The 14471-nt window shown below is 40.1% G+C and overlaps 1 protein-coding gene across 1 annotated transcript; it reads left to right on the forward strand.

The window, feature by feature from the left end:
- Positions 1-12383: 12383 nt before the first annotated feature.
- On the forward strand, positions 12384-13319 carry LOC120852297 (olfactory receptor 50-like). The gene has a single exon (XM_040225711.1). It carries the CDS (start codon positions 12384-12386, stop codon positions 13317-13319), a length of 936 nt encoding a protein of 311 aa, XP_040081645.1.
- Positions 13320-14471: the final 1152 nt, after the last annotated feature.

Raw genomic sequence — 14471 nt, forward strand, 5'->3', positions numbered from 1 at the left:
CTTCTGCACAGCAAAAGAAACCTCCACAAAATGAAAAGGCAACCTAACAATGAGAGAAAATATTTGCAAATAATGTATCTGATAAGGGATTAATATCCCCCCAAATTATAAAGAATTTATACAACTTGATGACAAACAATCAGACAAATCAATAAAAAAAAAATGAGCAGAGGATATGAAATGGATATTTTTCCAAAGAAGACATACAGGTGGCCAATAGGCACATGAAATGATGCTCAACATCACTAATCATTGGTTTCTTCGCTAAGTAGTGTCCAACTCTTGCGACCCCATGGACTGTAGCCCACCAGGATCCTCTATCCATGGGATTTCCCAGGCAAGAATACTGAGTGGGTTTCCATTTCCTTCTCCAGGGGATCTTCCTGACCCACGGATAGAACCTGGATCTCCTGCATTGCAGGTGGACATTGAGAAAATGCAAATCAAACCATAATGAGATATCACCTCACTCCTATTAGAATAGCTATCATAAAAAAGACAACAGTAATAAGTGTTGGCAAGAATGTGGAGAAAAGGAAATGGTTGTGTACTGTTGGTGGGAATATAAATTGGTGCAGCCACTGTGGAAATCAGTATGGAGGTTCCTCAAAAAATTAAAAATAAAGCTACCATATAATCCAGTAATTTCACATCTGGGGTGTTATCCAAGTAATATTTATTTGAAAAAAATTATACAAATTTATTTCAGAGAAAATGAAAACAGTAATTTAAAAAGAGATATACACATCCAAGTATTCATTACAGCATTATTTACAACAGCCAAGATATGGAAGCAACCTAAGTGTCCATCAGTGATTGAATGGATAAAGTGGTACCCCTTATCTTAACACATGGGTTTGCTTGGACTCCAAGAGTTGATGATGGACAGGGAGGTCTGGTGTGCTGTGGTTCATGGGGTTGCAAAGAGTCAGACACGACTGAGCGACTGAACTGAACCAAGATTTTTTATGAGACAAAGATTAATAATTTTTACTCTACTTTCCAACCAGAGCCTTTATACTAGTATGATAAAACTGGCAGTGTTACGAACTTAATCTATGAATGTTACAACCTTTCAGTTCTGTTCAGTCGCTCAGTCATGTCCGACTCTTTGCGACCCCATGAATTGCAGCACGCCAGGCCTCCCTGTCCATCACCATCTCCCGGAGTTCACTCAGACTCGCGTCCATTGAGTCAGTGATGCCATCCAGCCATTTCATTCTCGGTCGTCTCCTTCTCCTCCTGCCCCCAATCCCTCCTAGCATCAGAGTCTTTTCCAACGAGTCAATCCTTCGCATGAGGTGGCTAAAGTACTGGAGTTTCAGCTTTAGCATCATTCCTTCCAAAGAAATCCCAGGGTTGATATCCTGCAGAATGGACTGGTTGGATCTCCTTGTAGTCCAAGGGACTCTCAAGAATCTTCTCCAACACCACAGTTCAAAAGCATCAATTCTTCAGTGCTCAGCCTTCTTCACAGTCCAACTCTCACATCCATACATGATCACAGGAAAAACCATAGCCTTGACTAGATGGACCTTAGTCGGCAAAGTAATGTCTCTGCTTTTGAATATGCTGTCTAGGTTGGTCATAACTTTTCTTCCAAGGAGGAAGCATCTTTTAATTTCATGGCTGCAGTCACCATCTGCAGTGATTTTGGAGCCCAGAAAAATAAAGTCTGACACTGTTTCCACTGTTTCCCCATCTATTTCCCATGAAGTGATGGGACCGGATGCCATGATCTTCGTTTTCTGAATGTTGAGCTTTAAGCCAACTTTTTCACTCTCCTCTTTCACTTTCATCAAGAGGCTTTTTAGCTCCTCTTCGCTTTCTGCCATAACATTGTTTTGGTCAGATTCTCAGTTACGGCTACTCTGCAAACACCCGAGGTAAAGAGAAATGCTTCTATTTAGGGTGCTCTAGGAGCACTCTGATGCTTGTACTTATATTTAGGTCTTTGAGTTTTTTGCTTGCTTGTACATACTCTTTGGGTAGTCAGAATCAGCAATCCCACCCCACAAATATTGTGATTATTGTGTTACATTAATGACTCTATGCCATAGTGACTTGATCTCCCAATGCTTTGTCCTCCATCTCTACTACTGGTGGTATCCAGCCACCACCAGTGATAATTTGAACAATCAGGATGCTACCATTACCCAAAGGTTATCTACCACTCATTGACATGAAGGTGACTCAGGTGCTTTTCAAATATATGAGCAACCCAATCTCAGAATTCTGGTTTTAGTCTGTCTGTCCTTTAGCAAAGACAGTGCCTGCTATCAATTACTATTTTATGTAGGGTCCTGAAAACAAACAATTATACACTCAGGTGGTGAGAAGGAGATACCATTCATAGTTACGAACACAGAAGATATGAAAGCACTGTCAGCATAGTTAACATGCTCAGTCATATCCGACTCTTCATGACCCCATGAACTGTAACCTGTCAGGCTCCTCTATCCATGGAATTTTCCAGCAAGAATACTGGAGTGGGTAGCCACTTCCTACCCAGGGATCTCCCTTACCCAGGGATCGAACCTGTATCTCTTGTATCTCCTGCATTGGCAGGCAGAGTCTTTACTACAACACCACTCAGTATAAGCATGAGTATTCTAGCTGTGAGCAAGAGGCTACTTGAGATGAACTACAGCCTATAGGTACAGGGACAAAGGCAAAACAAACCCTAGTCTGGCAGAGAAGAGGAAATCTCGACCACAAAGCTCCTCCCATGGCTTAACCCTACAAGAAGTCAGAGGCCCAAGAATATCAGAGACAAAAAAACCTAGGTTTGAAATAACACTGAGGAAATAATCCTAAATGTTATTGTTTTGAAAAATATAGAAAATAACTTTCAAATATATATCCAAAAACTCAGAGAAAAGAAAAATAGGTAAGTCACCTTGGGGCATGCATACTAAGTAGCTTCAGTTGTATCTGACTCTTTGCAACACTATAGCCCACTAGGTTCCTTTGTCTATGGAATTCTCCAAGCAAGAATACTGGAGTGGTTTGCCATGCCCTCCTCCAGGGAATCTTCCCAATCCAGGATTTAAACCTGTATCTCCCATGACTCCTGCATTGCAGGCGGATTCCTTACCGCTGAGCCACCTGGGAAGCCCCAAGGCATCTTGGTAGCAGTGTTAAATAGTTTAACTTGAGTTGGAAAACCAGTCAAAGCAAGTGAAATAAAGTGAAATGTTCAGAGGGAATTGTTACAATCTACTGCATAAAGTGAAAGTCACTCAGTTGTATCTAACTCTTTGCAACCCCATGGACTATACAGTTCATGGAATTCTCTAGGTCAGAAGACTGGAATGGGTAGCCTTTCCCTTCTCCAGGGGAATCTTATAAACCCAGGGATCCAACTCATGTCTCCTGCATTGCAGGTGGATTCTTTACCAGCTGAGCCACAGGGGAATATCCAGTTGTGGTGGCTTAGACGGTAAAGCATCTGCCTACAGTGTGGGAGACCTGGGTTCAATCCCTGCACCAGGAAGACCCTCTGGAGAAGGAAATGGCAACCCACTCCAGTACTCTTGCCATGGAAAATCCCATGGAGGAGCATAGTAGGCTACAGTCCATGGGGTCACAAAGAATCAGACACAAGTGAGTGACTTCACTTCTTCACTGTATAAAGAAAGGCAATGCCAAAGAATGCTCAAACTACCACACAATTGCACACATCTCACATGCTAGTAAAGTAATGCTCAAAATTCTCCAAGCCAGGCTTCAGCAGTACATAAACTGTGAAGTTCCAGATGTTCAAGCTGGTTTTAGAAAAGGCAGAGGAACCAGAGATCAACATCTGCTGGATCATGGAAAAAGCAAGAGAGTTCCAGAAAAACATCTATTTCTGCTTTATTGACTATGCCAAAGCCTTTGACTGTGTGGATCACAATGAACTGTGGAAAATTCTGAAAGAGACGGGAATACCAGACCACCTGACTTGACTCTTTAGAAATCTGTATGCAGGTCAAGAAGCAACAATTAGAACTGGACATGGAACAATAGACTGGTTCCAAATAGGAAAAGCAGTACATCTAGGTTGTATATTGTCACCCTACTTATTTTTTTTTAAATTTTTATCTTTACTTTATTTTGCTTTACAATACTGTATTGGTTTTGCCATACATTGACATGAATCAGCCATGGATGTACATGAGTTCCCAATCCTGAAGCCCCCTCCCACCTCCCACCCCATATCATCTCTCTGGATCTTGATGCAGAGTACATCATGAGAAACGCTGGACTGGATGAAGCACAAGCTGGAATCAAGCTTGCCGGGAGAAATATCAATAACCTCTGATAAGCAGATGACACCACCCTTATGGCAGAAAGTGAAGAACTAAAGAGCCTCTTGATGAAAGTGAAAGAGGAGAGTGAAAAAGATGGCTTAAAGCTCAACATTCAGAAAACGAAAATCATGGCATCTGGTCCCATCACTTCATGGCAAACAGATGGGGAAACAGTAGAAACAGTGTCAGACTTTATTTTTCTGGGCTCCAAAATCACTGCAAATGGTGACTGCAGCCATGAAATTAAAAGACACTTACTCCTTGGAAGAAAAGTTATGACCAACCTAGACAGCATATTCAAAAGCAGAGACATTACTTTGCTGACTAAGGTCCGTCTAGTCAAGGCTATGGTTTTTCCAGTAGTCATGTATGGATGTGAAAGTTGGACTATAAAGAAAGCTGACCACAGAAGAATTGATATTTTTGAACTGTGGTGTTGGAGAAGACTCTTGAGAGTCCCTTGGACTGCAAGGAGATCCAACCAGTCCATTCTAAAGGAGTCCCGAGTGTTCATTGGAAGGACTGATGTTGAAACTGAAACTCCAATACTTTGCCCACCTGATGTGAAGAACTGACTCATTTGAAAAGACCCTGATGTTGGGAAAGATTGAAGGCAGGAAGAGAAGGGGACGACAGAGGATAATATGGTTGGATGGCATCACTGACTCAATGGACATGAGTTTGGGTAAACTGTGGGAGTTGGTGATGGACAGGGAGGCCTGGCCTGCTGTGGTTCATAGGGTTGCAAAGAGTAGGACACGACTGAGCAGCTGAACTGACTGACTGACTGCCTAATTAGTATTTACTTGTGTCCCTCCAAAATTCGTACATTGAAACCTATTCCTCAGTATGATGGTATTTAATGTTAATTAGGTTATGAGAGTGGAGCCCTCATGAACGGTATCAGTGCCCTGAAAAAGAGACCCCAGAGAGCTCCCTTGCCCCCTCTGCCCAGTCAGGACACAGCAAAAAGATGACTGTTTATGAACTAGGAAGCAGGCTCTCACCAGATCCCAAGTCTGTAGCATCTTGGCCTTGAACTCCCCAGCCTCCAAGACTATGAGAAAACAATGTTTGTTGCTTAAGCTGCCCAGTCTTTGGTATTCTGTTATAGTAGCCCAAACAGATTAAGATATGCTCTTACCTACAAAAAGAAGAAATAAAAATGCAAAGTGGTCAAGATGGCAGAGTAAGAAAACCCTGAGCTCCTCATCTCCCACAAGCACACCAAAATTACAGCTATTTACAGAGCAACTATCTAAGATAATGACCTGAAGATTAGCAGGAAAGATTTTCCACAACTAAATATATAAAGAAGGAAACAGCGAAACTAGTAGAAGGGGTAGAGATGTGATATTGTCAAAATCCATACCCCTGGAGAGGTGACCCACAAAAGGAAGGATAATCACAATTGAAGAAGTTCTCACCTAAAAGCCAGGAGTCCAAGCACCCCATCAGTCTTTCCAGCCTGGAGGTTCTGCACAGGGAAGACAGGCTTCCAGAATGTCTGGCTTTGAAAGCCAACAGGGCTTGCATGTGGGAGAGGACTGTAGGAAACAGAGACTCTACTTTGAAACGGCGTATGCTAAATCTCACATGATCTGAGTCCCCATGCAGAGACAATAATTTGAAAGGAGCCCCTCAGATTCACTTGCTGATCTTGGAGAAGCTCCCAGAGAGACAGGAGCCAACCAACTAGGACTCCATCTGGGAGCATAGATGCTGGCAGCAGCCATTCGTAGAAGCTTGTTCTACCATAAAAAGACCGCTGCTGGCAAGTGCCATGTAGGGGTTCTCCCTCTAGTCCATTAGCACCAGAGGTTTACCCAACCACCAGTCCCAGGTCCCCCAGCAGCCTATGGCCTAGCTACCCCCACCTGTGGGCTGGCACCAACCCAGGGATGACTTAGTAGTCACACCAGACCTGGCCCCACCCAGCCCCACCCAGTTGGAGCCAGCAGCCAACACATGAAGTAGAGCCAGGCAGACAACTGGGTAAGGGACCACTCTTACCTACAAGTTCCCTACAATAGCCAGTCCTTCCATAGCAGAAGGACTCACACAGCCCACATAGGGGGCATCCCTAGAACATATAGCTTAGATGGCCAGGGGGTGGCATGCTGTTAGTGCATGTGGATCGTCCAATGTAAGTATACTTCTCCAATACTGGGAAACATAACCAATGTACCTAATACATAGAAATAAATACAGAGAATTAGGCAGAAGAGGAGACAGAAGAATATATTCCAGAAAAGGAACAAGACAAAGTGCCAGAAGAAGAACTAAGGAAAGTGAGATAAGCAATCTAACAGATAGGGTTCAAGGCAATGGTCACTGTCATTTAATCGCTCAGTCATGTCCAACTCTTTGTGACTCCATGGACTGCAGCACACCAGGCTTCCCTGTCCTTCACCATCTCTCAGAGTTTGCTCAAACTCATGTCCATTGAGTCAATGATGCCATCCAACCATCTCATCTTCTGTCACCCCCTTCTCCTCCTGCCCTTAATCTTTCCTGGCATCAGGATCTTTTCACATCAGATGGCCAAAGTATTGGAGCTTCAGCATCAGTCTTTCCAATGAATACTCAAGGTTGATTTACTTGAGGATTGACTGGTTTGATCTCCTTGCAGTCCAAGAGACTCTCAAGAGTCTTCTCTAACACCACAGTTCAAAAGCATCAGTTTTTAGGCACTCAGACTTCTTAATGGCCCAACTCTCACATCCATACATGACTACTGGAAGTGCCATAGCTTTGACTAGATGGACCTTTGTCAGCAAAGTGATGTCTCTACTTTTTAACACACAGTCTAAGTTTGTCATACTTTTCTTCCAAGGAGCAAACATCTTTTAGTTTTGTGGCGGCAGTCATCATTGACAGTGATTTTGGAGAACAAGAAAATTAAGTCTGTCACTGTTTCCTTTTCCCCCTCTATTGCCCATAAAGCGATGGGACTGGATGCCATGATCTTAGTTTTTTGAATGTTGTGTCTTAAGCCAACTTTTTCACTTTCCTCTTTCACCTTCCTCAAGAAGTTCTTTAGTTCCTCTTTGCTTTATGCCATTAGGGTGGTATCATCTGCATATCTGAGGTTGTTGATATTTCTTCTAGGAATCTTAAAGATGCTCAATGAAATTAAGAAAAGAATAGACGAACATAGTGAGAGGCTTATGAGTTAAAAAATATAAAGAAGAGATAAAAGAATACAAAACAGATCTCAAGACACAAAAACTGAAATAAAAATACACTAGAAGAAATATATCAATAAATTAGATAATACAAGAAAGTGGAAATCACCAAAGTGAACAGAAAAAAAAAGAAAAAGAATTTTTTTTAAAATATGGATGAGTTAAGAGATTTCTGGAACAACTTAACATTCACATTATAGGGGTCCCAGAAGGAAAAGAGAGAGAGAAAGAGTTGAGAACTTATTTAAAGAAATAATTTCTGAAAACTTCTTTTACCTGGGGAAGTAAACAGATATCTAGATCCAGGAAGTACAGAGACTCTATACAAAGACACATTATAAATAAAGTGACAAGAATAAAAGATAATGAGAGAATGTAAAAAGCAATAAGAGAAGGCTTCCCTGGTGGTCCCGTTGTTAAGAATCCACCTTGCAATACAAGTGACACCAGTTCAGTCCCTAGTGCGGGAAGATCCCACATGCCTCAGAGCAACTAATCCAATGCACCACCACTACTGAGCCTGTGCATTAGAGCCCATGCTCTGCAATAAGAGAAGCCACCGCAATAAGAGACCTGTGTACTGCAACGAATAGTAGCCTCCCTCAACAAAACCAGAGAAAGCCTGCATGCGGCAATGAAGAACCACTTACAGTCAAAAATAATAAAATAAATAAATCTTGTTTAAAAAAGCAGTAAGAGAAAAGCAGCTAGTTATGTATATAAGACTAGCAGCTGATTTGTCAGCAGGAACTCTGCAGACCAAAAGGAAGTAACATGACATATTCAGAGTTCTGAAAGAGAAAACTGCAACCAAGAATACTATATTCAACAAGTCTATCATTCCGATTTGAAGGAGAGACAAAGAATTTTACACACAAGCAAAAGCTAAAAGACTAAAATGGCTTTCAAGAAATGATAAAGGGACTTCTCTAAGCAGAAAAGCCCATAACTGGAAAAATGAAAATGACAAAAGGAAAAATCTTGTTGGCAAAAGCAAACGTAAAGTAAAAAAAAATTATATGTAAAATGGGCAGCTAGTGACAACCTGTCATTAAGCACAGGAAGCTCAGCTCAGTGTTCTGTAGGTGGGTGGGAGGGAGGCCCAAGAGGGAGAGGATATATACAAGTAGCTGATTCACTTCATTGTACAGCAGAGGCTAGCACAACATTGTAATGCAATTCTACTCCAATAAAAATAATAAAATCACCAGACATAAGGCTGGTAGAAAGAGTAAAGGAAAAAGCAATAGAATCATCTATAGTCACAATTGGTAGTTCAGGGATGCACAAAATAAAAGGATGTAAAATATGATGCAAAAAAATTAACTGTAGTTGGAAGGAGTAAGAATACAGGGTTGTTAGACTGTATTCAAACTTAAGAGATCATCAACTTAATCATAATGTATAAACAAACTGTAGTCCATTCTCCAGGATCCAGTTGTGGTGACGAGACATAAAATCCCTCAATCTTTTGTTCAGAGAACAAGAGTATTAAAGTGTTTCTGGTGTTCTTGAAATAACATGGAATCCAGAAACAAGAGACTTTGGTTAACTCACTCAAGCTCCAGTTTGGTTTGTTATAGACTCTGAAACACATTTTCTCCAATGTCAACTGAGAAAGCAAAAAGCTTTGTGAATCACCAAGTTCTTAAAAGTTGCTTTGTGGTTATTATCCATTATTCCTATGGGGTGAACTCTCCTATTTCCTACTATCAACAGACAGTTCTTCCCTCAAGGGAACCAAAGACAATGAAGGAATTATTTCCCATTTGTCTCTAACCTGGAACTAACGGGGGGGAGGGGGGTTCCCCTCCCACCCCCAATCTGGTCCTCTCCATTATTCATAAATTTCAAAGCCACTCCCATTGCACAGGGGTTATAAGAAAATGTATGTCAGTATATATATCTTATTTGGTTTTGAACTATAATTCTCCCCTTTGCAAGGCTTCTTCGATATCCTTAGAGCCTCCACTGTTTCAGTATACTCTTTGTCTTCTAGAGAGAAATGGAAGAACATTCCCATGCCTTGTAGCTGAAGGTATATGTGCTCACCACCTAAGAGGCAAGAGTGGGAGTAGAATTTATGTAGTACTGTGATACATATGTCTGTGTGTGTGTCCAGTGTGTATTATTGATCCCTCTCGTAGTTCTACCACTTTTCTCACCAGCATATAACAGACAGTTCCATGTAGAATAATTTATCTCAAACTGATCCTCTAGCCAATCTTAGAGAGGATAGGGAAAACTATATCTCTTCTTACTTATCTTTCTTCCTCATTGTTGTCTTTTTGGCTTTTCCTCTAAATTTTATCCTAAATCTGTGATGACCTTCATCTCTGCTGTTATGATCCAGATGTAAGCAGGTATTCTTTTGTACCTGAACTACTGCAATAAATAGCCTCCTGTTAAAATTCTTGCTAACACTCTTGCCTTGCTATTAATGTAATCTATTCTCTATCCAGTAGCCAGCATACAACTTAGAATTTTTCATTCACTCCTTAACTTAAATATTTTCATAGGTGTCTACTGCTCTGAGAATAGAATCAAAGCTTTCAATTACAGCAGAAAAGGACTTAAATAAGCTGACTCCTAGATAATTCTCCAACCATATAAGTTTCCTGTGCTTACATTGCTCGTGAATTTTACCTATTCCTCAAACACCATAGTTCTGTATTATCCAACATAACTACAAAGCCTGTTTTTATAAGCTTTATTCAACAGGATTTTTATTATCTAGAATTCACATTAAAGAACCTGTAAGAACAGACTTCCTCACCACCTCAGCTTGTAATTTAACAAAATCACTGCAGATGGTAATTGCAGCCATGAAGTTAAAAGATGCTTACTCCTTGGAAGGAAAGTTATGACCAACCTAGATAGCATATTCAAAAGCAGAGACATTACTTTGCCGACTAAGGTCCGTCTAGTCAAGGCTATGGTTTTTCCAGTAGTCATGTATGGATATGAGAGTTGGACTGTGAAGAAAGCTGAATGCTGAAGAATTGATGCTTTTGAACTGTGGTGTTGGAGAAGACTCTTGAGTGTCCCTTGGACTGCAAGGAGATCCAAGTAATCCATTCTAAAGGAGATCAGTCCTGGGTGTTCTTTGGAAAGAATGATGCTAAAGCTGAAACTCCAGTACTTTGGCCACCTCATGTGAAGAGTTGACTCATTGGAAAAGACTCTGATGCTGGGAGGGGTTGGGGGCAGGAAGAGAAGGGGATGACAGAGGATGAGATGGCTGGATGGCATCACCAACTTGATGGACGTGAGTTTGAGTGAGCTCCGGGAGTTGGTGATGGACAGGGAGGCCTGGCGTGCTGCAATTTATGGAGTCACAAAGAGTAGGACATGACTGAGTGACTGAACTGAACTGAACTGATTGCTATCATGAATTTATATAGCCTCCAATAGCATTTCTAGGAATTTATCCTACAGATATATAAGCTAATGTGAAAAAGACATTTGAACAATGTTACTAGTGAGGTATCATTGGAAATAGTAAAATATTAGAAACAATCTAAATGCCCATAGACAGCTAGTTGGCACTTTTATTGCGATAAACTGATTAGTATTAGCATAGTAATAATTAGCAACACTGAATGTGTAATTCAAGGTAATAATATTAAGTAAATAGGATTTTTAAATGCAGTAAATTGGGGAATATAGAAATTGTAGAGATAACTTGAGTCAAATTGGGAGAATTGGTAGATAATGCAAACTTCAGTTAACCCCCAGCAGGAAAGATGAGTTCTGTTGAGAGATGCTTTCTCAGCTCCTAAAGAAACAGAGAGCTTTAGAGTAAATGTGCTTATATAGTATGCGGATTCTATTTTTTAGTCAATAGACCACCACGTTCTCTTTCTCTATTATTTCATGAGCATTCACATGAGAAAATCTAATTGACACGAAGAAGAAAGAAAAATGATAATGTTAGCAAAGTGTTAGAATACAACAAGGAAATATCAGTTATGAATCACTAGCATAAAACCTAGGTTAGGACTGTGAGAGTTATTCAGTAAATTATGTCGGCCAGATACTTAAGATGAGCATTTTTTTTTTTTTTTTGGCAGATCCAGGACATGATTGGAAAAAGCCAAAGCATTTACTGGTATTTTTTTATTTTATTTTATTTTTTTTACTGGTGTTTTGAAAACTTGAATAAAATGATCTGGTTAGAATTGAGGGAATAATGGAATTTAAAAGGGAAACTGTTTTTTTTTCCTCCATGTCCCATGAAAATCTCTCTACAAAGAATGACGGCAGATTGAAAATGCTGAGGACTGGGAAGCCATGCTCTTAAGAGAAGAACTGATCATATTACATGGCCTGTCACTATATCTTTTATGTCATTGACAGACTCCTGTCTTTAGTTTTTATTTGATCAGTTACATGTTTTCACCATGTCTCCAAATCCCAATTTCTGGGTGATACGGAGCAGTCCATTGGGTTGTCTCACCTTGATCCAATCCACAAAACAAAGTATAAGCTAAAGTGTGTGAGAGGCATGCGGAAGGTTAAGAAAGGCCAACAGGCCAATTGTAGAGTCTCTACTAGTATTTCTAATAACTGGTTACTGACATAGCCATGCAGCTTAATATTCTATTAATAATCTCAGATTTCTGTTATAAACTCCTGAACTCCTCAGGTTTGAGCCTGATTTGATATAATAATAATTCTAATGTTACATGGTTTCTCCAAAAGAAATAGTACTGGTTTCTAGGTGGACATTTTTATCCAGACCATCACTAGTCCATTAGTGGAGCAAAGAGCATGAGCCCTTCAGGTTAAGATTCATGTACTAACTTGTTCAAAAGTATGTTTCATTATGGGATAGTCATAATGATTTCTCATGCTTCCACATTTTCATTTCTTTTTTTCATCTCCAGCAAAAGAGACCATGGGGAGGGAAAATCAAAGCAGCGTGTCCGAGTTCCTCCTCCTGGGGCTCCCCATCCGGCCAGAGCAGCAGGGTGTGTTCTTTGCCCTGTTCCTGGGCATGTACCTGATCACGGTGCTGGGCAACCTGCTCATCCTCCTGGTCATCAGGCTGGACCCTCACCTTCACACCCCCATGTACTTCTTCCTCAGCCACTTGGCCTTCACTGACATCACTTTTTCATCAGTCACAACTCCAAAGATGCTCATGAATATGCAGACACAGAGTCAATCCATCTCGTATGCTGGGTGCATTTCGCAGGTGTATTTTTTCTTAATGCTTGGGTGTCTTGACAGCTTTCTTCTCACCTCAATGGCCTACGACAGGTACGTGGCCATCTGTCACCCCCTCCACTACATCACAATTATGAGTCAGAGCCTGTGTTTCCTGTTAGTAATTGTGTCCTGGGTCCTATCCTCTGCTAGTGCCATCTTACACACCCTCCTCCTGGCCCGTCTCTCTTTCTGTGGAGACAACCTTCTCCCTCACTTCTTCTGTGACCTTGCCACCTTACTTAAACTGTCCACCTCAGATACCACAGTCAACGAGCTGTTTATCCTCACTGTGGGAGTGGTAGTCATTACCCTGCCATTTGCATGCATATTGGTCTCTTATGGTTGCACTGGGGCCACCATCCTTAGGGTCCCCTCCACCAAGGGACTCCACAAAGCCTTGTCTACATGTGGGTCCCACCTCTCTGTAGTGGCTCTGTACTATGGAACAATTATTGGACTGTACTTTTTTCCCTCATCTAATAACTCCAATGACAAGGATGTTATTGTGGCCATATTGGACACTCTGATCACTCCCATGCTAAATCCTTTTATTTACAGTCTGAGAAATCAGGATATGAAAGGAGCTCTGGGAAATATACTTAGTAGAGGAACATTTTCATAAGGATAACCTTTGTTTTCCTATTAATTGAATCCCACACATACAATGTGAGTATCCTTTCCTCTCTGATTAGTTATTTCTTAGTGAGTCTTGATGTGGCCTTCTGTCTTCAGTCTCTGCTTCAGCTTGGGCATAGCTTTCTTCTCTGTTTAATTTTTTGCTCATTATAGAGAGGGAAAGATTTTACAAATATACCTGCACAACTACCATTTCCTTCCCCCCTCCTTTTTTCTGTGGTATTCATTGTTCCACAAACATTGAAGAAAAATTTTTGTGTCACAACTCACTATTTTGGTGAGGGGGTGTGGATAATTTACAGACCTTATGTAACAAAGCATTTTTCCCTTCTCAAGATAACAAAAATATTATTTCTGGTTGGTTTATGATTTTATTTTTTAGTTTAATTCCATAATACATTTAAAAGTTATCTTTTGAGTGACCTTAATTAGAAATCTATTATTAATTCTATCTGTAATTTCTTCTCAAAATATTACTATATTTTTACTTTTAAAACAACCTCCTGTTACATTTTTTAAATCCCTGTCTTTTAAGCTTTCATTGAAACATTTCTTTTTCTGTGGCTATCTTTTTTTCACAAATATAATTGTATATATTTAAAGTGTACAATGTGAAAATTTGATAAACCAGACAACAATAAATGCTATATGGTATCACTTATATGTGGAAACTTTTTAAAAATGCTGATTTCATAGGAACAGAGAATAGAATGGTGGTTACCAGGGGCAGGGTGTAGGGGGAAGTGGGTAATGTAGGTCAAATGGTTCAGTTTTAGGTTGAAGAAGAAGTTCTGGGGACCAAGTGTAGTGTGATGGCTAGTTGATAACATGGTATTGCATACTTGAAAGTTTCTGAAGATGGTTCACAAGCATTATCACTACACACATGAAAAGATTAACTAAAGGAAGTGATAGATGTGTTAATTATCTTAATCTTGGTAATCATTTCACAATATATATGTATTTCAAATCATCACCTCCAATTAAAATAAATAAATTTATATTTTAAAAAATCATCACATTGTATACTTTTGTTTATAATTTCTTATAAAAGAAACACTAATCTGTTTTATTCTCTATGGCTTTTTTGTTTATTTTCAGCATTATGTTATTATGAAAATGTAGCGACAAATATTTT

Source organism: Oryx dammah, unplaced genomic scaffold, assembly GCF_014754425.2.
Source record: "Oryx dammah isolate SB20612 unplaced genomic scaffold, SCBI_Odam_1.1 HiC_scaffold_25, whole genome shotgun sequence".
NCBI classification, from domain to species: Eukaryota; Metazoa; Chordata; class Mammalia; order Artiodactyla; family Bovidae; genus Oryx; species Oryx dammah.

What these genes read in the sequence shown, in the direction of transcription:
- LOC120852297 (XM_040225711.1), top strand. Translation starts at nt 12,384, where the DNA reads ATGGGGAGGGAAAATCAAAGCAGCGTGTCCGAGTTCCTCCTCCTGGGG.